Here is a 24157-nt window from a genome sequence, read left to right as displayed (position 1 = left end):
TGGGTGACAGCTCACAAAGCTGCCTGCAGGCAGCTCAACAGGCTAGTGTCCTTTCCAGGTGACGCAGTTGGTGTAAACCTCCAGGCAGCTGGTCTAGTCTAAGAGTCTGGGGAGAGCAGCTTGACTCTCTCCATCTGAGGGGCGCCCAGCTTTTACTGCTTTGGCAGGGAGGGACCTAGTGTAATCTGGTCAGTTGCAGGTAGTTCCTAAAGCTGTTCTGAGTTCTTACCTTAATGCTTGAGGAGCTTCTTGCAGGATAGAATGTTTTCTCTCTCAGAGGAAACAAAACTCCCCATTGAGCTACGTCTCCCAAAAATTATACTTCACACAGCAACCTTTGCGAGCTGGGAAGCTCACAGATGCAAAAAGATAAGTTGCATCTGTGAGGGTTAGACCTCACTTCAGCTTGGCTTCATGACCAATCAGTATCCAGCTGTGGTTTGTACATGCTGCTTCTAGAATCAGAGGTTAAACCACATAGTACTTTATCAATCCCTGATTATAAATTGGTATTTATGGTGGAACATGATTGATGGGTGACATATATGTAAAACCAGAGACATGGATAAATTTCCTTCATTTTCTTTCTTTTTTGGTTTTTCGAGACAGGGTTTCTCTGTGGCTTTGGAGGCTGTCCTGGAACTCACTTTGCAGACCAGGCTGGCCTCGAACTCAAGAGATCTGCCTGCTGGGATTAAAGGTGTATGCCACCACCACCCGGCAAATTTCCTTCGTTTTAATGATCAGCTACAAGTCTTGATAAGGAAAGGAGATAAAGTTCCTCTTACAAAGTACTAAGTAGAGAAGTACAAAGCTGGGATATCCAAAGTGTTTGACTTAAAGAAAATGATTCAGCAGGGAGGTAATACAAAGGGCACTCAAGTTAAAAAGGTAGAAATTCATTTATTTCTAAGATATGGTTTAACACAGTGAATTAAGCCAGTTTTGCACAGTACAAGCTGAGAAATAGTCAGGACACTCCTCTGACAATTCAATCTGTAGAACTTTTCTTCAGCTGGTTTTGATGCTTGGAGTGTTGTTTTGGATTGTTCTGCATGACAGACATGTCAGACCTTGAGGAAGATCGGTAACCCACATCCTCTGCTTTTATGGGCTTAATAATATGGCCTGCCTTGGTGACAACCTTGGGAGCAGTCAGTTTTTGGAAGGCTCTCTGGGTGTTCCATGTGGACCCGATAGGATTCTGGATGGTCCTTTCAAATTGCTGATGGTGGGTGAATGGGTATGGAAGCACCCGAACCTGGAAGGGAAAGAAGAGGGATTCTGTGTGAGGTCTAGGGTGGACTCGTTTAAAGGTGACATAGAGAAGGCATAATGGCTCATGCTTGTGATCTCAGCATTTGCAAGGCTGACATCAGAAGGATCACAAGTTTAAGACTAGTCCCGTCCACATAATTCCATTTTATGCGACAATCACAAGAGAGGTAAACTTTTGAGAGGCCAAAGGACCCCAGAGTTCCCATATAATCTTAGGACTGCTAATCTGTTTGAAGTTATTTGGTACCCATTCTCTTAGGCTTAGCCAATGGTTTTAGGATCAAAAACCCAGATAACCACAGAAGTCTGGCTACAGTAATTCCAAGGCTGCTTACCAGTGGAAGCTTCTATACAACACTTAAAGGAGCTTCAGAGTATTTGTACATCCTTATGGATTCTGAGCCTTCTATTTTTCTGCTTTCTGTTTCTCCTTCCTTTATCTTTTTTGTTTGAGACAGGGTCTCACTATGTAGCCCTTGTTGGCTTGACCTACTCAGAGATCTACATTCCTTTCCAGGTTCTTGGGCTCAGCTTCATCCTCTTAAAGCACCAGAAGACGCAGAGCTGGTTGCCCTACTTGAGAGCATCACTCATTTTCCTTGGCATCAACACGTGTCTAGACTGGGAAAGTGATTTCCCCAAGCAAAGTAAGAGCGATGTGAGAGAACAGAACTCTTGGGTTCCTGGTCCTTGGCCTGTGCTCTTCTCTGCTCCACAAGACTGCTACCCTCAGATCTGCAAACACTTCCCTACTGTCAGTACCAGAAAAAGGCTTTCTTTCCTTTTAGACTAAGAAAATGTCTTGTTTGGGTTGATGTTTTTTCCATCTGTATATATTATTGAGGGTATGAAAAAAAAGAAGGTCAGTTCCAGGTATCCTCTCCTGTCTTGACACACTTCATTCTATTGCTCCTGTAGTGTCTAGCTAATTAAGTGGCTCTCAACCTGTGGGTCATGACCCCTTTGAGGGTCAAGTGACCCTGTTACAGGCTTTGCATATCAGATATTTTCACTATGATTTGTAACAGAAGCAAAAGTTATAGTCATGAAGTAGCAATGAAAATAATTTTATGGTTGGGGTCACCACAACATGAGGAACTGTATTAAAGGGTTGTAGCATTAGGGAGGGTGAGAACCATTGAGCTAATTAAGAAGAAAAGGCAGAGTTAGGAATGTAGTTCAGTGGGTTGTACTTTTCCAGCACACAAAGTCTTGGGTCTAATCCCCAGGACCACATAAGCTAGATGTGGTGGCATATATCTTAATTCAAGCACTTGGGAGGAGGTGGCAGGGAGAACAGATGTTCTTAAGATACACAGTGAATTCAAAGCCACACTAAGCCATACATGAGATCCTGTCCTCCCCCCCCAAAAAAACCCAAAAACCAAGTCAAGAAAGAGTCTTGGAAAATCATTTCTCAATCGCGGTGACAACAGTAAATAAACACAGAAAGAGCTCTGGGAAGGAAAGGCCGTGTGTAGCTCGCTCTTAGCTGTCACCTGTAATTTTGGCCCATTGGAGGGTGTTCCTCTTACAATGTGGGCCCCTGCAGATTAAAATCAGGTTGTCAGGCTTGACAACAAATGCTTTTACCCACTGAACTACATAGTTCTTCTCTTCTTTTAGAAGGACAAGTATAACTCACTTCAATGTTGTACTCATGAAGGGCAAACATCAGGACTGAAGGGAACATGCAGGTTATGCAGCTAAATGTCATTTTGGGGGGGGTCACATGCTCAACCCCAGTGAAGCCCAATTTCTCTCTGGATCTTCTGCCCATTTTGTAACATTTCTACTTTATGTGACTCTGTGCAACAGCACTCAGTATTGCCTGTGATAGTCTAGAGGACAATGGTCGTGCTCTAGTTTTCAATAGGGAAAACATCCCTTGCTAATCATTATTACTGGCTTTTTGAGACAGGATCTCAGGCTGTCCTAGAACTCAATCTGTAGATTACAGATCCACCTGCCTCTGCTGGGATCATATGATTCAACGGAAAATCCCTTCATATTTGTGGACAGACACTGGTTTGTCCTCACTTTTCTTGACACATGGCTCAAACCTTCTGATTTCTGAGTGTTACCTTGATTGTGTACAAATACAAGCCTACAGCAGAATTGTTAATTTTACATTGGTACGACTCATTTAGAGCAGAATGATCCAGGGTGCCAGTTGAAACTGTGGCTTGGGGGCTCTGTTACTGCTAGCAGAGTCTCTTTTCAGCCTGAACCTTGTCAGTAGTTACAACAGCACAGCCTGTCTGGTGATGCTACTCTCGCAGCCAGTCAGTGGAAAAGACAAATTTGATCTGTTGGTGATCATCCCACAGGCCAGGCAGGTATGCCAACATAGGCTTCAAGGAGTACTGAGATTAGGGATTAAATGTGTGGATCACGCTCAGAATGTGGGATTTAGAGTTGAAGGTCAGCCTGGCATAAGCTGTCTCAAAAGCACAAAAGTAAACAAACCAAAAAAGGAAAACATCACAATCCCTCTCCGGTGTCCCACCGATTACTAAAATAGTTCTGTAAAAGAGAAGCAGGTAGTGGGAATCAGACAAGTAGAGAATGCTCTGAACCTACCTGGTGAGCTGCAGCGTGGATGTTGCGCTTCTCACTGATAATCACATTGGGCAGATTCTTATCTTTTCTCGGAGGACCTTCAGGGGCTTTAATAAGAAACCTGGAAAGCCAAATAGTAAAAGGAATATTCAGGACTTAGTCAAAAGTGCGGGGAGGACACTTCAGGGTGGGCTGGGGATACTGCTCTTCTGATAGTCTTTTCCCTCCTCTTACCGTCGTCTTTTCTTGGCACTGGGCTTCAGGTCCATCCCGCCCCACTCTCCCCAGCCAGGCAAGGTCAGGTCCACGTCCTTTGGCTTACTGGCCTGGATAGCTTCCCTCTTCTCTTTTAGGAACTCTTTGATGACATCATCCCCGGCAAAAGCCTCCTTTATCATTTGTTTTTGCTCTCTCTCCACTTCATCTTCCTGGGAAGAAACAAGAGTAAGAACAGCAACTTGCCTTTCGAGTGCTTCATAACAGGAACGAATCCCGGGTTGTGACATCTTAGCGCCCCCTAGGGGGAAGTGCTGAAAGGATGACCGATTCGCAGTAGGAACCAATCAGGCAATCATGCTCAGATTTCCCTCTCTCTAGGGTGAAGATCCTTAGCTCGTCATCATGACACAATTTACAACCTTCAATAAGGAAGTCTTAGGGTGGGAGAAAGGTTGGCCTGGGTCAACAGAAGAAGCTCCTAGTGCGGCCAGAATGTGAACTTCCAGCAGCGTATATGCCAGAAAAAGTGGATGGGGTGCCTTGTCTAACTAGTTTTAATTACTTAATTTGGGGCTGCAGCTGGGGCTGGGGTTCAGGGCAGATGCCTGGTGTCAGAACCTTGCCGTTACTCAGTAACTGCCCTTTGAGTTCTTGTCCTGAGAACTAGCCAGAGCTTTCAACTGACACCTTCTCCACCGAGGGCTGGTTGACAGTTTCCTCGGGGAGTTTTAGTGGCCCAGAATTTAGGCTGCTTGTGTGGCTCAGCGGTGTCCACATGTCTGCATATGGACCCAGCCTGGAACCACGGTAACCTGGACCTCTTAACTCCTGAAACGTATTCCCAGCAAAAGCAACCTTCCTAGACTGTGCTGTGTGTAAGGACCATTCTGTTCTAGCTCCAGCACCCTCAAGCCCAAAGCCATGGCTCTGCTCACCAGCTCCTCTACTGTTGTGGGAACTGCCAGTGATGTCACAGAAGGCGTTCTTGAGGTCAGGAGGTTCTGCAGACTGATCATTTGTTCCTTCTTCTTTCCCTTCAACAGGTATTGTGGGCTCCTCCTCATCTGCTCCCCTTCTGCTGCAGCTCTAGGGAGCTCCTTATTTGGAAGACTGTCCTCTTTACCTAGCTCTTCCAGTTTCTCCACAGTTTGGACTCTCTGTGGCCTCTGCAGCAAGAGAGGCTCCTCTTCCTCTGGGGCAGGTTCCTCTTCCTGGACCAGGAGAACAGTCTTTGCTGAACTCTCTTTCTGCTTCTTGGAGAGATGATTCTCCTTACTGAGTTTCTTAGACAATGCCCTCAATTCAGATAATACCTCCTTGCTGGTAGAATCTGGAGGGAAAAATAAAGCTGTCAGAGAAGAAGCTTGCAAGTTTCCCAGTTAATGAGCATTTGTCAAGCAACTACGGAGTACTAAGTACCACGAAATACACTCTAATGAGAACAAACAGTCCTATTTCCCAGGTGACCACTAATGACCAGGACTAGGATTCAGCTCTCGATATAGTTAACTCTACTTGAAAAGATCACCTAAAGTTCTTATTTATTTGGAAAGATCACCTAAAGTTCTTATTTATTTTTAAAGTATGGTGCTGGAGATCAAATCCAAGGTCTGGCATATACCAGGCAAATGCTCTACCACCAAGTGCCACTCCTACCCCAAATCTCCAAATTAAAATAGGAAAAAAAAGGCATCGGTGACATTTTAATGGGTAGCACATCTGAATGAAACAGTATTGTACTTTATGCTTCATGGCCTATAAACAGCTTCTCTGGAGGGTTTTATAATGACTGACTCAAGAATCCTCATTTTATAATCTTTTGGATGTACATACAGGTTTTCATGTAGTTCATATTAGCCTTGAATTTGCTATGTAGCTGAGGATGACCTTGAAACTGGTGATCTTTCCACCCTCACCTCCCAAGTGCTGGGACTACAGGCATGTACAACTATGCTAGCCTCATTTCAATAAAAAAAAAGATTCATTTCTGTCCGCATGGATTCCTGCAGGCCAGAAGAGGGCAACAAATCTCATTCCATATGGTTGTGAGCCATCATGTGGTTGCTGGGAATTGAACTCAGGACCCCCAAGAGACCAGCTAGTGTTCTTAACCATTGAGCCATATCTTCAGCCCCCATTTCATACTTTTTACTTAAACTTATGTTTCCATATAAGTACATATATGTTGAACATATCTCCCTCTTTTACTACATATCTAAAGCAGATTATATAATCTGTTGTGTATGACCTAGTCAAGAAAAAATGAAGTAGCTGCTTTTTATAGTAGATGTAAGCTTCCATTTTCCAGCTACTGCCAAAATCTGTAGCCTTAGAGCCTTGAGGGAAACAACAGCAACACACTGTTCTCCTAAAGTGCCCTTTTGAATAACTGAAGTTGTTTTCCTTTCCTGTGGGCCCTGCTTTCGAGCTTTGGCTTGAAGCTGTTGTATCGTTTTAGATTAAGCCTTCCTTGAGACAGGCATACTAATATTTCTCAAAAATAAATTTCCAAGCTCATTTTGATGGGCTGGGGCAGACATCCGTGACTTCCTCATATTTTAGGGCATTATTTCTTATAAAATGCTTTATAAAGTTTTGGGAAGCTCATATTTAGTCTTAAAAATCTACCTTTACACTGCCATACCACAACCAACAGCTTCAAAATATTTTTCTAGTTAGATGACCGCCCCTGTTATAATTCATTCATTTACTTTTGCTTTTTTGAGACAGGGTTTCTCAGTGTGGCTCTGGCTGTTCTGAAACTCACTCTGTAGACCAGGCTGGCCTCGAACTTCGCCTGTCTCTGCTTCCTGAGCGCTAGGATTAAAGGCATACCTCACCACCGCCTGTTTTATTTTTGCTTTTTTGAGGCAGGGTCTTGCTATGTAGATCAGGCTGACCTTGACTGTATTTATCCCCACCTCTGTTTGAGATAAAAAAAATTTTGTAAGAGACAGGGTCTCACTGTGTTATCCAGGTTGTCCTTGAAATTCTGGGATCTGCTTACCTGACACTAGCTGGGTTTATCTTTCTGCCCAGCTATATGTTCAGTGCAGCTACCCTCACTGAAAATAGGCATCCTACAAGGTATCCCAGGTTATCCTCAAATTTGCTAAACTGCCTAGGTTGGCCTTGAACTTCCTAAGTGTTGGGATTGTAGGCATGTAGCACACTTGTCTTAGATAACCAGGTTCCCTTCCCCCACAGGGTTTCTCTGTGTAGCTCTGGCTATACTGGCCTTGAACTCACAGAGGCCTCTGTCTGACTCCTGAGTGCTGGGATCAAAGGTATGCACAGCCAGAGCTGCAACACAGAGAAACCCTGTCTCAAAAACCAGAGAGAAAGAGAGAAGGGAGGGAGAGGGATGGAGGGAGGGAGACAGACAGAGACTGAGGATATAGGGCAGGGGCGCAACACTTGCCTAGAATATTGCCTTGAATCCCATCCCCAGCATTGCAGCACTCCAATAAATAAACCTACATGCAGCCTGCAGAACTATTCATTCTGGGGAAGTGTCGCCCAAATACAGATACATAAAATCTAGCATTATACTGAAAAATGCCACTTTCTCACTTTATAGACTCCAGACATTTGAAGCAGTTTAGCAATTTCTCCAAATCTACCTGATGCCTGCAAGTATGTGTAGATTTTGACACTTACCATTTTACTAGATGCAAGTCTGTAGGTATCAAGAATGCTAAGCCATACCTTTTCAAGGCTAGCTTAGTAATGTCTTTGTGACGATTATAAACCTCAAGAGCAGAAAATGTGTTTGAGCATGTTGCATTTGTTTATCAAATGCCTTAGAAGAAAAAATGGTTATTGTGAATCTAATTTCACTTCAAGGACCTAGTACACCCATTCTTCAAAGTCCCTAGAGTTTAATCACTATGTAGTATGTGTGGGTGGACATTTCTTTTTTCTCTCGGTCCATCTACAGCGATAAGAAATTGTCCCTTCCACCCATCATAGCTCACCTTTGGTTTCTTGGCCACCCACCGGCTCAGGGTTCTGGTTGAGCTTAGATTGTTTCCTAATGGATCTCCTTTCCTCAAATTCTCTCAACAAAACATCTTCCTCTTCCATTGGTTTTTCATTTCCCTCATTTTCAGAAAACTCATGGACCACAGGCTCAGGCGGTTCTTCAGAGTCTGCCTGGATCTCAACCTCTTTTGCATCACGATTGCAACTCCTGAGCATCCATGGATTGGGTCCATCCGCATTCATCTGTACTTCATTTACTACGTCAGGAACTAGGGCTTCTTCCTCGTCAGCGCCTCCTTCTTCTTCACTCTCTGAGACAACTTGGAGCTTCTGTGTCAGTTCCTTGTTCTTAGCCAACTGTTCTTGCATAGCTTGGCGGGCCTAGAGGAAGGAGTCCCCAGCACAGGAGCTATGTCATTCGTGACCACGGTAATACCTTTCCCCTCATTTCTTTTTTTTCCCCTCATTTCTTAAAGCAGCCTTCATTCTTTTCCTTTTTCCAGCAGGGTCTCACGAGGTAGCCTAGTCTGACCTTGAGTGGGCCACCCTCCTGCCTCAGCCTTTCTAGCACCGGGTTTGTACGTATCACAACATTAAACTCAAGCTGCTGCTTTTATTTTTTTCTTCATCATGCTGGGCTGTTCCAAGGGTTCACCATGCTAGGTAAATACTCTACCATTGAGCTACCAACCCAGCTTTTCCATTTCACTTGGTATTTCTTTTTTTTTTTTTTTTGGTTTTTTGAGACAGGGTTTCTCTGTGGCTTTGGAGGCTGTCCTGGAACTAGCTCTTGTAGACCAGGCTGGTCTTGAATTCACAGAGATCCGCCTGCCTCTGCCTCCCGAGTGTTGGAATTAAAGGTGTGCACCACCACTGCCTGGTCCACTTGGTATTTCTTAATAGTATCTAATGTTTAAACAGTACAGATACATTTTTAAGTGGCCATGGAATAAAGCAGAAAGACAAATTATCCTTAAGGAAGCAATAGGCGAAATATAATGATAAACAAAAAGCCCTCCCCCTTTTACTAGATTTGCCTTGGTATTATTTTCCTTTGATCTTTTCCCATCTTTCTTCTTCTGCTCGAAACTTTTCTAATGTCTTTTTATATTCCTAGACTTTAGTCCATCCTTGTGGCTTGGCTTTTCCCCAACTCTACTCCTGCTACCATCCTCCCATTCTATCTCCTCTTTCTTGCCCATCTCTTACCTGTAGGTCGTACTTTGCCATAATTGCCTTCGATTTGGCCCACTTGCCGCTGTTTTGATGCTTAAGGCTCATTCGCTCCTAGAAAGGAAGACAGAATGAGACCTTTAACAACGTCCAGGGATAGTTGTTGGCGACGGTGTGAAAAGCCAGAGGCAATCTCACCATCATTCTGGCTTTCTCGAGTTTTTCCAGTTCTTCCAGTGCAGCATTTGGATCGACCTTCCTCAGCTGTTCAAAGTCTTTTATGGCTTTCTTGGCCTTTCCTTTCTTCGCAATTTTGTGGTATCTGCAGGGTAAGAGAGATGGCGTGGCAGCTTAGTTTTATCTGAAACCCTGAACACCACATGCAAAAGTGCCCAGGGTATCCAAGGGGTTTCCTTATGCAGGTGCTAGAATGGCTACCACAGAGCTGACTGACTCATAAGGAGCCAATACGGAACCTGAGAAGACGGACAGGGATTCTCCGACCCTTCGAACTTGTGCAGAGCAGGCTCCCCTGTTTCTATAGCTCAAAGAAGGAACAGAACAAGTTCCAAAGAGGCAGAATGGCAAAAGAGAAGTCTAGTGAATTCCACAGCTGTGCAAGTTCAGAGGTCACTCTGCAGAAGCACTCCATGCTCTTTTGGAAGGAGAGAAAGTAACCAAACAGTCCTCTTTTTTTTTTTTTTTGTTTTTTGAGACAGGGTTTCTCTGTGGCTTTGGAGGCTGTCCTGGAACTCACTCTGTAGACCAGACTGGCCTCGAACTCACAGAGATCTGCCTGCCTCTGCCTCCCGAGTGCTGGGATTAAAGGCGTGCGCCACCAACGCCCGGCTTTCAAACAGTCCTCTTCTTGTCAATGTCAAGTTTAAACGCTAAAGCCAGAGGAGAGGGTATTAATGAAACAGGCACAACTACATGAGGTTGCTTTAGGAAAAGGTGACTAGTCATTCTTACTGGAGACTTCTTTTACATGACCCTAATTGTCATGCTAAAAGTTTTCTCCAAAGAAGTTGTGATTAACCACACCATTTTCTTCTACAGATCCACAGCTTCCTTACTTTTTACTTTTGATTTTCTTCATTCTTCGAGCCCTGGCTTCATAGTAGGACTGCAGAGCTCGGGCCCTCTGAAGCTCTGCTCGGCGAATCTTAGCCTACAATGAATGACATTTAGAGTAACTCCTGGACTTGAAAGTCAAATTCTGGGAGAACCATGGCTTGCCTCGGTATGTGAAATGGTCTATAAAACTTACCTCTTCCAGGCTCATGGCTTTGAGGGAGGCTTTTTCCACGGGAGTCAGTAAAGGGTCTGTTACTGGCTGTTTGTTCTTATGGAGGAGGTTAAAAACTTCCTGTTCCAGAGGGGTTCTTGCCTTAAGGAAGTAACAAAACACGACAAATGTTAAGTTCTAGTAGCTGTCCAAAGGAATAGATAAGGCCTTATTTTATTCTGAATTTTAAAAATTTGCTCTATTCCCTTCCTTCTTCCTTTCTTAGATAAGATCTAGATCTGGCTAGCCTGGAACTCACTATAGCCCAGGTTGCCCCTGTAGCTTCCTATTTCAGCTTCCCTAGTGCTGTGATTACAGGCTTGTACTACTATACTCCACTTGGATTTCTAAAAACTTCTAATCAAGACAACTTCCACAAGGGGACTCAGGTATTCTTTAATATTACTTGGGGCATCATTTTCTGTTATCAATTATGAGAAAACAGAACTCCATTTTCTGAAGAATCTAAACATGATACTCTTAAGTCAAATGCTGGGAAGAGAGCAGCACCAAATTGTCATTTTAATTTAAAAGTCCAAAATTATCAGAAGTAATGGTGGTACATGCTTATAATCCCTACATTCAGGAGACAAAGGCATGGTGATAGCTGCAAGTTCAAGGCCAGGATGGGTGACATAGCAAATTTCTGACTCAAAAAAAAGCAAAGCAAAAGTAAAAAAGCTCCCTTCGATATTATATATTTATTGGAAGCAAACACCAATTAATTACCTTCTAGTTGGGAATCTCAGGGTCTTATATTTCTACAGGGAAAGGAGAGGTTAGATCTTAAGCATTATTTGCCATTGATGATAGTAACTAGAAAACCAACTCAGATGGGAACTCTACTTTTTAATGTACTTATTCCTGCCTTGGCCTTCCAAGTGCTGGCATTACAGGTATGTGCTACTATGCCTGGCTCTCATCCTTTTATTCAATACCAAGAAGACAAGAACAGCAACTCTCAGGTACATTTTGCCTAGTAATTTATTTTATGGCAGGGTATATGTTTTAATTTCCTGACCATAAAAGATTTTTTTAAATAGGAAATTTGTGGAATCATCTAGCCTCCTTGTAGTTCAAATTTAACCCTACTCATTTTCTAATTTTTGGCTCCAACTCCTCAGTTTCCACTTCCTTTTGTATGATACACGCTGTCTATGAAATAAATTGTGTACCAGTTATTTCACATGTCAATCAAAAATCCCATTTGCTGCTTGACTGACATTGAAAATGACTAAAATAATCAGGCCAATCAGGCCATGGTCCATCCTGACACAGCACAAAGACAGCCTTAGGCAACAGCCAGTTTCAAGCCTCACATATTATGCATGTTTTTCTTCAGTAGCCACATGCATCATGGTCAGTATTAAACTTACAAATATCTGAGCAAACACATAAATACACATCATCACATGTTACACGGTGCTATTGATTTAGCCATAAACCTATTCTACTGAATGGGAAAGGTGCATGTTTTTCCATTTTTAGTATCTGCAGAAGTGATCAATCACCGGCTACAAAGTGATTTGTATTACAATGCTGTAATCGCCCTTCAAATTCAATTCAATTTGCCAACATTTATTGATTTCAGCTGCATTCCAGGCACTTGTGAGGGGTGCTAGGACTACACAATTAATTAAGATAGATCCTGTCTTCATAGAGCTCAGAGCTAAGAGACACATATGCTACTAACAATGGAACATTAATGGGTTAAATGTTATTCTATAAAGGTAAGAACACAGGAAGAAGCCATTAGTTCTGATTAGGAGGTGGGTGGGTTAGAGAGAGAAGGAAATAACGCTTAGATTTGGGCTTTGAGGCTTATGCACAGTCCTTTCAAGAGTAGGAAAAGTCCAAACAGATGAGCATAAACAAAACCACAGGTAGCAGGAAATGAGTTACCGGTATGTAAGAGAACAATGTGTTTTCAGCACAGCGAAAACACTAGGCATTTTCATTTTGCCCTCTAAGTGGAGTGTCTGTGATGGATTTTAATTTTTACCCTGATTGAGTGTGTGTGTGTGTGTAGGTACTGTCATTCCATGGCACACAGGTAGAAGTCATAGGACAACTTCCGGGAGCCAGTTAATTCCTTCCACCATGGGAGTCCCGGGGACAGAACTCAAGTTGTCGGGTTTGGCAGTAGGCGTCCTTAGCACTGAGCCACAAATTTATTTTGTGTTTCAGAAAGGAAATCCTGAGGGCTGTGAGGACCTTGACCTTGACAGAGGCAGCAAAAATGAAAATGAGAAGACAGGCACTTGAAGCCATAAGAGAATTTATAAGATTAGCCCACTGCGTGTGCTAGGCAGGACACAGCTAAGGGAATGGGTAAGGATCATATGATCCAGGTTTTCAACCTAGGTGATCAAATAGGGAGTTAGGCTGTTAAAATGAATAAAGGTGGTGGCTAAGGCTTGGGAATCTAGAAATCTGATGCTCTGTTGGGACAGTTCACATGGAGACGCACGGAATGCCTGTTTTGTTATACCAGCTATGAGACTAGAGTTTGTGAGAGACCGAGAGCGACAGCAAACTCAGGTTCCAGGGTAAGAATTGAAAGGCCTATGAAAATCTGGAGAAGTAAAGCAGAAGCACAGAACAGAGGCCAAGGATGGAAGAATATTTAAGAATGCAGTATTTATGTCAATGCTGTTGCCAGATAGGTTGAAGATTCTGAGGGCTTCGGCTAAGGCAATTTGGAGGTCAATTACTAATGTACTTTGAGACAAGCAGAGTACAAGAGGAGACAGTAGAAACAACAGTGGAGGCCAACTCTTCCCAAAGAACATTCCTCATTAGATGATAGTTTTATTTTGTAAAAGTTTAAAACACAATTTAACTTGGCTATTTTTTTCTATCATCAACTTTTAAAAATCTTAATTGGAGACAGAATGTTGCTAAATTAATTGCCCTGGCTGGTTGGACCTTTCAAACCTCTACCTCAGTCTCCCAAACAGCTAGGATTACAGGCCTATGCCATCATGCCCAGCCCCGTGTCCCCTGAATTTGCCTTGAACTGGAAATCCTTGAGTCTTATGCTCATAGATGCAGGAATTGTAGGCATGCAACACTATGCCTAGGCAGACCCCCTTTTCTGAGATGGGTCTCAGGGCAATCAATCCTCCTCTGCCAGTTTCCCAAGTGCTAGGATTACAGGCAAAAGCTATGCCATGCAGCCCGTCACTTCACTTTTTAGAAGATCTGTTAGTGGTACAAACTGGGTCCAACAGGTGTATTCATTCTTTGTACACAGCCTTTAAAGTTCTGGTATAGGAACTAGGCATAGTGGTACACGCCTGCCATTCCAGGCCTCTGAGAGGTTCCCGCAAGAGGAGTCAAGTCCAGCCTAAGAAAGATATTGCCCCAAAGCAAAACATAACAGCTAGTGTACACTGTGAACCTCCAATCTCCCATAGGGGCACTCAGAATTTACTTTCTTTCTCTCCCCTTTCCTCTTTCTGTCTTTGAGACAGGATCTCACATTGTAGCTCTGGCTGGCCTGGAACTCACAGAGATCCACCTGCCTCTGTATCCTGAATTCTGGGACTAAGGGCATGTACCACCACGTCTGGGCTTCATGCAGCAATTTCTAAAGATGAACTGCCTCTTTGAGTGCATACTGAGACAAAGGTTTAAAAGGGAACACTTTGGAAAATGCAGGTACCAACTGAAAGGAAAGATGGGGTGTGAGTTACCTTATATCCTTTATAGCACTTTGCAGTTTACAAATGCTTTCTCCTGCTTTGTCTCACTTAACTCTCTTCAGCTAGAGTTAAATGCTAAGTTAGGAAGCAAAACCCAAACTACAGTGCAGGCTTTTTTGATTGTTTACCTCCAGAAATCCTGTTCTATTACCCTCTTTGGTGCTTTGAGCTCTTAAATTGCAAGGAAAGTACTGGAAGTTGCTAGCCAAACTTCTTCCTTTCTCTTCCTGCGCCACACTAGCATAGTTTCTCAGGAATAAATATTAGAATGAATGGCACAGTATTTTTAAAGTATATCATATGGGCCCCATTCACTGATGAGGCTGGGCCTCTTCGCCAACACAGTACTCTCCTGCTAGCTCCCAGATTACGTCAGCATTTGGAAAAAGCAAGGTGCACAGCAGCATATAAACTACTACTTCCTCCATCAAAAAAGTGGGTAAAAATCATGAATATATAAGTAAAACTCTAAATCAACAATAAAAACTTATAAAACTGGTTACTTTGGGGCAGGCATGGAAGTAAAACTGAACAGAAGATGAGGTGGTGTAAGATACCACTCTTTTCAATACTGGTTTTGAACCCTGTAAATTGTTATTACCTCTTCAATTTTTCCTAAAGTCCCCCTTCATCCTGCAGCCACACCTTATACCTGATCTCTTTTTCATGTAGAAAAGGAAGAATCCTAGAAAGAGAATGGTAGTGACTTCAAAAATACTATAAGAAAACAGATCTTAATCCCTTAATAAGTGACATTTGTTTAGTTATGGTGGCAAGCAATGTAATTTTAGTTATCTTTAATTAGTTCAAATTCTGACATAAGACACTGTAATTTTTTTTAGAAAGCACAGAGAACATAACACCTTTGTGGTCCAATCGATCTATCTATCTACCTACCTACCTACCTACCTACCTACCTACCTACCTACCTACCTATCTATCTATCTATCTATCTATCTATCTATCTATCTATCTATCATCTAAGTACTGTTTTCTTTGACTATTTTTCTTTAAGACAGACCATTCTAGTAGAGACTCCATACCAATGGTACACTAGAAAAGTAGGCTGGCTGCTTTGAGGGAGTTGTTCATATAGTAAGAAATAGAGACTCTAGGGACCAATTTTGCCAAGAGTGTAACTGCCATTATCCCTAAACCACATCATTTACTACTAGCATCATTTCATACAAGGAAATTTCAAAACCAAGAAAATGGGAAGAATACCTAATAATAAAGAAGAGTTGGTACATTAAAACCCACCCATGATTAGGCATAGTGGCAGGGGTCAGTGTTAGAGTAACATAGCTTTAAAGTATTCCTTACCCCTTTCACGAGTTACTTGCTAAAGTAACAGTAAACAATATAAATTTTTGTGTGGTAGCATCACAACAAAATAGAACTAGGAGATAAGAAAGAAAGCAAAGGGGTTGGAGAGATGGCTCAGTGGTTAAGAGCATCCACATGGCAGCTCACAATTGTCGAGTTCCAGGGTATCTGATACCCTCACAGGAACAACACCAATGAACATAAAAGAAAATTATGTAAAAGAAAACACTATGTGTCCTTTCTCTTGGCAGACACACACACACACTTTTTAAAATTAATTGTTTCTGAGACAGGGTCTCATATAGCTAGCTCAATCTGGCCTGAAACTCCTGATTCTTCTGCTCCCACCTTCCAAATGCTGGGATTACAGCCATATATGTCCCAATCTTTGTCATCAGATGTTTTAAAACGTATAAAGCCACATTTGGAATACCATAAGCACAAAGAGAATGACTACATAGCTACTGTGTGGCTTGGCTGTTATCTGAGTGACAGTTAAGACATGCCATCTCCTCTCTTTTTCTGACTAAACGAAAATGACACAAGCTGGCATTCAGGCTTAAATTACTCATTCAAACTGGGTGAAGGTTCTGAATCTTCATGTTGCACCTCAGCTTTCAAGGTTTGTTTTCGTTTTGTTGCACTCACCTTCCAGTCACTAAACACATGTTCAATGGGAGCAAAGGAAGATGACTCCTTCTTCATGGGAAAAACCAGCTGCTCTGCTTCCCGATTCTTCTGAACCACAGAGTCCCATTTGGAGAGGGTTTGTGAAGTTTTACTGAATGCCACTTCTCTGTGGATCTAAACAGGCAAAGGACAGAAAAGGGAAGGGCCATGAAATTCCACATTGAACTCAAAGGAATAATAAGAAATCAGGTGGCGATGGCTCTCCGTCACCCCCACCCCAGCAATCAGAAGCCTAGATATGAACTCTTGCTTACTTCTAAAGACTTCAGCTGCTCCTACTTTACCTCCCCTCCTCAGTTCAAGAGCTTTCTTTTAATGGGTCACTTTTCATATAACTTACCTGTTCAACCTCTGCTTTGTTAAGGGGTAATTCCAGAGTCTTCTTTGATTTCACTCTACTCAGTTGCTTTTTGACAGCAGCCAATGAGGGTGAAGGTTTAACAGGTCCAAGCAGATCTGAAAGGGCCAATTTTTCTCCAGAGCCTGTGGAAAGGCCAACTTTCTGGTCAGTTTTGGAAGTGAGACAAAAATCTCAATATAAAGCAGGGAGTAGCCTGAACAGAATATGTTGATAGTCTCGAAAATATACAGGGAAGTATAAATAATTTTTATTTCAATCCTTTATCCCTAGCCATAGTGACACCACTAATCTTGTACATTTCCAAATATGTTGGGGCATAGAAGGAAAAAAACAGTTATCCAAAAAGTCAGTTATTTACTTTTCTCCTATTTCCCCCCAGGACAGTGTTTCTGTGTAGTCCTGGAACTCCTGTAGACCAGGCTGGCCTTGAACTCAGAGATCCAACTGACTCTGCCTAAATGCTGAGATTAAAGATGTATGCAACCACCGCCCAGCTTCTGTCTTTTTTTTGGAGACAGGGTTTCTCTGTATTGCTTTGGAGCCTGTCCTGGAACTCACAGAGATCTGCCTGCCTCTGTGCTGGGATTAAAGGCGTGTGCCACCAACTCCCGGCTTCTGTCTTTTTACTTTTTTGTAACATTGCAATTCACTCATCCCATAATAGCCAGTCATTTTTTGAAAATATGTACCACAATATGTCATAATCCTACTGAAAATGATTCACTGTTGCTTAATTATATAAATGTAAAGGACACATCCCAGTAAGATTCGGTGTCCATCTCCTCTCTAATCTATATCATTCTGCTGTACTCTAGTCATGTAAGTCTTCTTTCCCAAGTTTTCCAAGCATGCCCTGTGTTTCTTTAACTGTTCCCAAGCTGTTCTTTTGACGGAAATGCTTTCTCCCACCTTTGTATGGTTGACTTTTCTCTTTTCTTGTTCAACTTTGCCTCTTCAAGGACCTTTCATGACCAACTAATCTTTTGTTGTTGTTGTTTCTTTTTTTGAGACAGGGTTTCTCTGTATTGTTTTGGAGGCTGTCCTGGAACTAGCTCTTGTAGACCAGGGTGACTTCAAACTCACAGAGATCTGCCTGCCTCTGCCTCCCGATTGCTGGGATTAAAAGCATGGGCCACCATCGCCCGACTAGATCGTGAATTTTTAACAGGGGTGATACTGTCCTTTTACCCTCCTCTCCCAACTCAGGGGTTAACAATGGGCTCTTGAGGGAGTGGAGGTACATGAAAAAAATTTAGGTACTTTACTACTAAGCTTCATGTCTGACCAAGAGTCCACATGTGTCCATTCTTTAGTTATTGGATTTCCTGGACAGGGAGACAATGGGGCTAAAAAAGAGGGGGGGAGGGCCAGTCATGGAAGGATCTGTCACCAGGTTTCTTTTCTGTTGAGGAGGCCTGGGATTCTGTCTTGATCCTTTGCCCTGTGACATGTGCTTTGGTGGGGGCGGGGGAGAGAAACCATAGCAAAGATGCTGATGTTTGGGAAGCCAGAAGCAAACAAAAAGTCAACTCCTAGTAGACTAAAGACTATAACGTAAAACCCCAAACTCTGAAGTGCTAGAGGAAAAGGTCACTGCCACTGTCAGCTGTTGCAGTAGATGTTGGACCAGAGATTCGAGATTCAGTCACCCAAGTGACTGTTGCTGTGACACGATGCTTAGTCAAACATGGCCATCTGCATTACCCACTTCAAGTCTAAGGGATTAACATGAAAGAGGAAGGAAGGGGTGGCCTGTTATATGGCAGTTGCTTCCAAATTGAAACATTCCCATAGGAAGGGGGGGGGAAGGCTCATGAGGAAAATAAATGTGTTTAGGAAAGGTGAAATTTGCAAGGTTACCCAAGTCTATCCCACTATACAACTTTATAGAAGTAGTTAACTGTTGGGGGGAGAGATCTGAGCAGCCAGCTAAAGATTTTCTTGGCCAATTCCTGCAAGAAGTCAAGGGGCGCATCATACTTAAGTCCTCACCAGTGTTGCAATGGGCTTTTGGTAGTACACCTGCTTTTGGGTCATTCTAGCTCCTATAAGTAACCCCTCACCCATATTCCTGTGAGTCAACCCAATATAAACGCATTGGTTCATCAACACCACAAATAATTTTTGGTTTTTCAAGACAGGGTTTCTCTGTGAAACAGTCCTGGCTGTCCTGGAATTAAAGGTGTGTGCCACCACCGCCCAGCCCAAACAATTTTAAAAAGGCTCCAATAAAGCTGAATATCTGTCCGTCCTAACTCAAAGCATCATGAGAGAACTGAAATATAAAGGCAACTGTCAACAGTAAAGAGCTATACAAACATGACAGTTAAGCTAGTAAGAGATGCAAGGAACCATCACTCAAGTCACTTTATGAAATAAGCATCTCACTGAACTCCATGGGAGATACTGACCTTAGCATTCTTCATCTGAATACCCTTAATGCATTCTCACAGGTAAATGTTTATGGTCTCATGCATAAATACCTTCTTAAAACTTACCTTCAGAACTAACATTAAACTCGGATACTGTCAGACTAGCCTCAGATCTCTCAGGCAATTTCCACCTGAAATTAGGAAAAAATGGGGATCATTAGCACTTATATTTATTGTTTTGTTTCTAAGACGCTGGAATCTAGGGTTTCATACTTGTTAAGCAGGTGTTCTACAACTGAATTACATCTTTAAGAAGAATACTTCTTCAAAGGCAGTTAGGGTCTTATGGGCCACACCCAATGGTCCACTTTTGTCACACAGAGCAACCAAAGTGTTCCTAAACTTAAACTTAGTAGTCTAATCCACCTTTCATCTTTTCATATAGACTCAGCCCTTAAAAAATACAATATAGTACACTGCAAAAGATCTAAGCACACATGGATATGAATCCAGGACCTGCTACTTATAAATGGTTGACCATGGAGATAAAATTGTAATTAACTTCTTTTGGGGCTGGAAAGATGGCTCAGAAGTTAAGAGCACTGGCTGCTCTTCCAGAGGGCCTGAGTTCAATTCCCAGAAACCACATGGTAACTCACAACCATCTGTAATGTGACCTGGTATCCTCTTCTGGCCTGAGCAGAACACAGGCCAGAACACTGTAGTATACCTAATAAATAATTATTTTAAAAAATTAATTAACTTCTTTAATGGGGTTAATTAATATGTATTCAATGCTTCAAAAGACTGTAGGTGTGAATTAAAATTTCCAGTGTGTGAATTCTAATACAGTAACAGCAATAAGGAAAATTGCCAACAGCAATCATACAGTTTTTTTACTGTATGCTACACACAGGAACTAGGATCGTTTCATGAGACATTCAATAAATCTCAGTAGACATCTCAGAGAAACAGCTAGTTATAGGGCTAGCAAGATTGCTCAAGAGGTAGGTAAAGGCCATCACTGCCAAGCCAAACTGAGTTTGATCCCTGAATCCCCCACATGGTAGAAGGAAAGAACCAACTTCCACAAGTTGTCCTCTGACCGCCACTTGTGCTAGGTTGCATATGTATAGCCCCACACAAAGGAAGGAAGGAAGGAAGGAAGGAAGGAAGGAAGGAAGGAAGACAGGCAGGCAGACTGACAAGGATGTTACCTATTTTTTCCATCAAGGGAACCAATTGCTTCCAGAAGCTTTTGATGCTTTCTTTCTCCATCACTGTCCCCCTAGACTCAGAAAAGGAAAACCCATTAGGTCAATGAGAAGAGGGAAAAGACAAATTGGAAACAAGTCCACATAAAATTTGGGGTATGGTTGGTAGAACAGGGGAATCAGATCAGATATTATATGACGTCTCTAATCCAAACTGGAATTGGTATTAGGAATTGTTTCAAAATCTAAACACTATATAAGGAATGCAGATCCTTAGTAACTTGGAACATAGTACTTTGGCTAATGTTCTAACTGATTTTAAGAAAACTGCCAGGTGGTGGTGGCACACACCTTTAATCCCAGCACTTGAGAGGTAGGCAGATCTCTATGACAGCTTGGTCTACAGTGAGTTCCAGGACAGCCAGGACTGTTACACAGAGAAACCCTGTCTTGAAAAACCAAAACCAAACAAACAACACCCCCCAAAAAACCCCAAAATAATAACACTCAAAAAACAAAACCATCTTAAGGGAGGGAATGGGAGGAGAGGAGGGATGGGAAACTATGGCTGATATGTAAACAAATAAATAGAAAGAAAACAGCTTAAGCTAGGTGGTGGCAGCACATGCTTTTAGTCCCAGCACTGGCAGATCTGAACTTGAGGCCAGCCAGGGTGGTTTCACAGAGAAACCCTGTCTTGAAACTGTCCTCCTATGGTGTTTTTTTCTTTTGCTAGCTTAGTGGCTGCACAGGAATCTACTGATATTTTAATTATCTGCAGAGAAACCCTGTCTTGAACCCCCCCAAAGAAATAACCTGAAAATAATGTTTTTGCATGGTGTTTTTCCATACAGAAACATTAACTGTTCAAGTCATAACCACAGTTCTCAAAGTGGCTTTTTCTCAGGAGAAAATACTATATCCCCCCTTTTGAGACAGGGACTCACTATGTAGCATTGGCTAGCCTGGAACTCATTATGTAGACCAAGCTGGACTTAAGACCCAGGCGTTGGTGGTACACGCCTTTAATCCCAGCACTCAGGAGGCAGAGGCAGGCGGATCTCTGTGAGTTTGAGGCCAGCCTGGTCTACAGAGCGAGTTCCAGGATAGCCTCCAAAAGTCACAAAAAAACTCTGTTTCAAAAAAAAAAAAAAAAAAAAAAAAAAAAAACAACCAAAACAAAAAGATCATGGAAATCCACTGCCTCTGCCTACCAAGTGTTGGGTTAAAGGTATGTACCACTGACTTTCACAATAAAATCCCTTAAAAACTAACAAAGACCAGCTCTCAATTCACAACCTAGGCTGGCCTCAAACTTGAGGTCCTCCTGCTCTAGCCTCCCAAGTTCTAGGATGACTACCACCACCCCTGGCCTTTCCTTATCATTAAAATTGGTACTATTTTACACAGTATGTAAAACAATTTAAGTAGTTTTGTCAGGGAATTAGGTTTAAAATTCAGATAGCATTATGTTGGAGTTTTAGTTACATATATTTCTCTCCAACCCTTTCCTCTCCAAGAATGTGTTGTTCACCCTAATTTTGAGTCAGTTCAACACTTGTCACCCACCTCATCTTCACTGGCACTCAAGGGGTAGTTGGTTGGCAAATCCACTAGTTCTTCCTGCTGGCTCAAAGCCAGAAGGCTGTTTTAAAAAGGCAACATAGAAATATTAACATGTGAAATAACCCTTCTATTAAAATAATGTCTAAACCAGCGGTTCTCAACCTGTAAGTCACGACCCCCTGGAAGTTGTCAAACGACCCTGTCACAGAGATCGCCAAAGACCATCGGAAAACACAGATATTTACATTATGATTCATAACAGCAGCAAAATTACAGTTATGAAATAGCAACGAAAATAACATGAGGAACTGAATTAAACAGTCGCGGCGTTAGAAAAGTTGAGAACCACTAGTCTAAACCAATGCATTCCATTTTTTCAGTTCCGAGTAGCCTTTATCTGAGAAGAGGTGTAAAAAGCCCAACAGTTTAGAGCACCTTTGGTAATTTGTCAAGATCTTACATTTTGGCCGAAGCCAAGCAACAACTCCAGGGTTAATAGTAATTGATGACGCCATTCAAATACACAAGAAAGACTTAACATTGGTTATGGATAAGCACCGCATTTCCAGTTGATGCCTTTGAGGTAAAGGCAGTTTCTTAATTAACCTTTTAAACATTCTATTAGCGTTTCGCTGCTTCCTCTACCAGTCAGGTGCCTTGATAAGTGCAGCCTATTCAAAATGTAATCTTGACCATTTGTCAAGAACTGGGAAGCTCGGGGAATGACTGAAACCAACTGAGTACGGGTTTTTAACGAAGGAGATTGATATTTACAGAGAGTCTAGTTTATCTCGGCATTTACTAGGCAAACATTTCCAAATGTAATACATTTAGATAGTTTAACGTTGAGGGAGAACACATGAAACATCACAGGGGAGGAAATATTGTGGATGACTCACTCTCACACAACTTGGCACTGCCTGCACAAGTCGCGCATGGCAGAGGCAGAAAATGGGCACGTGACAAATAAAGGGAAACCAATATTAACTTTGTCAAGAGATAGATAGATGGAGGAACATCAGTCGTAACAGCGATACAGTTAAAGAGCCTAGAAACAGAGGCGCAAAATCAACTTAAATTAACGGATTTTAAAGGATGAATCGCAGATACGTTTAACTACTGGCAGGGTCTTGGGATGATTGTTAGAAGGTGGCTTCTGTTTTCCTAAATCCAGGAAAGTCAGCCCGCAAAAAGACCCGGAATTTCCCTTTACTTCTTTTCTTACCCCTTCGCAGCTTTGGTCTTCTTCATTGTAGCCTGTCTCTCACATGGATCAAGAGCGGAAGCCAAAAAGAGAGCAAGTTACTTGCCTGCCGCAAAGCAATTTTTGCTTCCGCCAATCACACGCGGCAAGAAGCGTCATTTCCGCCCAGGGAGAGGCTGATGAAGAATTAGGAGTCCTTTTAGGATTGGCTGGCGTAGAAACTTGCCCGCCTGGCAGTGGGCGGCAATGACGGTAGGCGGGACTTTGCATTCCCCATTCTTTTCGGAGCTCTTTAATTTCGCGGTGGCGATTTCTTAGGTCCTCGGTTTTCTTGTTGTCCAAGATGAGTGAGGTGAGAGCGAGGGTGTCCGAGCCCCGCTGAAAGCTAAAAAATCCACAAACTCTCCAGGGCCAAACCTCATTGGACTGTGTCACACCAACACATCTCTTGCCAGCCCCAAGCTGTGTTGAACTCCTGCATAGTGGTGTGCATAGGGCCAGAAGGATGGAGGGGAGATGAAGGTAGCAAGTTTCCTCCCATCTTTTTTTTTTAAAAAATACATTTGTATTTAAATTAGAAACAATCTTACTTTACACACCAATCCCAGTTTCTGTCCCCTCCCGCCCTCCCATTCTCCACCGACGTTTCCTCCCATCTTAAGGGAAATGAATCATTTTTGATTCTTTGTACCTGTGATTGCAGCCTGCTGTTCTCTTTTCCTATGCAACAAAATGTCATTCAAGAATGAGTTATTGAATCATTACTAGCACTGGGAAGGCAGAGGCAGGAAGATATGTTACATTTCATCAGGGGCTACATAGTGAGACCCTAACATACAATGTTATCTCATCAGGGTTGTAGCTCACTGGTGGAGTGCTTACCTCACAGGCATGAGGCACAAGGTCCTGTTCACAGTATTATCTGTGGTTGCAGTTTCTCACCTCTTTACAAACATTTTCTTGTTTGAGACAGGCTGTATATAGTTCAGGCTAGCGTTCAATTGGTGGTCCTCTTGCTTTAGTGTTCCAATGGCTGGAATTACATGGTTGTGGCACCAGATCTGGCCCAATAATTCTTTTTTATAAACCTGTGTGTGTGTGTGCATGACACTGTACACATATGGAAATCAGAGGACGTCTTGTGGAAGTTCCTTCCACCTTCTGGCTTCAGGGAATTAAATTTAGGTTGTCAGGCTTGAGGTGAAATGCTTTT

The 24157-nt window shown here is 42.5% G+C and overlaps 1 protein-coding gene across 1 annotated transcript; it reads right to left on the bottom strand.

Moving 5' to 3' along the window:
• Nucleotides 1–883: 883 nt before the first annotated feature.
• Nucleotides 884–23104, bottom strand: Utp14a (UTP14A small subunit processome component). Its single transcript, XM_040744577.1, has 15 exons — nt 22966–23104; nt 21744–21819; nt 20178–20248; nt 19087–19151; nt 16568–16710; nt 16186–16341; nt 10487–10606; nt 10293–10387; nt 9415–9538; nt 9253–9330; nt 8037–8424; nt 4995–5389; nt 4075–4268; nt 3862–3961; nt 884–1261 (listed from the first exon to the last, which is right to left on the bottom strand). Exons 1-15 carry the CDS (start codon nt 22989–22991, stop codon nt 992–994), a joined length of 2301 nt encoding a protein of 766 aa, XP_040600511.1. The 5' UTR covers nt 22992–23104; the 3' UTR covers nt 884–991.
• Between the last annotated feature and the right edge of the window lie 1053 nt (nt 23105–24157).

The sequence above is a fragment of the Mesocricetus auratus genome, unplaced genomic scaffold, assembly GCF_017639785.1.
Source record: "Mesocricetus auratus isolate SY011 unplaced genomic scaffold, BCM_Maur_2.0 Super-Scaffold_100003, whole genome shotgun sequence".
In the NCBI taxonomy this organism is placed as follows: Eukaryota; Metazoa; Chordata; class Mammalia; order Rodentia; family Cricetidae; genus Mesocricetus; species Mesocricetus auratus.
Note: the sequence above shows the minus strand (reverse complement) of the source record. Positions and strands in the feature narration are given on the sequence as shown.

Excerpts from the sequence above, each read along its gene's own strand:
- Utp14a (XM_040744577.1), bottom strand. The coding sequence starts at position 22,991 with ATGAAGAAGACCAAAGCTGCGAAGGG. Across the intron at positions 4,269-4,994 it reads CCACAACAGTAGAGGAGCTG|GAAGATGAAGTGGAGAGAGA; the intron begins GTGAGCAGAGCC and ends GTTTCTTCCCAG. Across the intron at positions 1,262-3,861 it reads TCCACGCTGCAGCTCACCAG|GTTCGGGTGCTTCCATACCC; the intron begins GTAGGTTCAGAG and ends TTTCCCTTCCAG.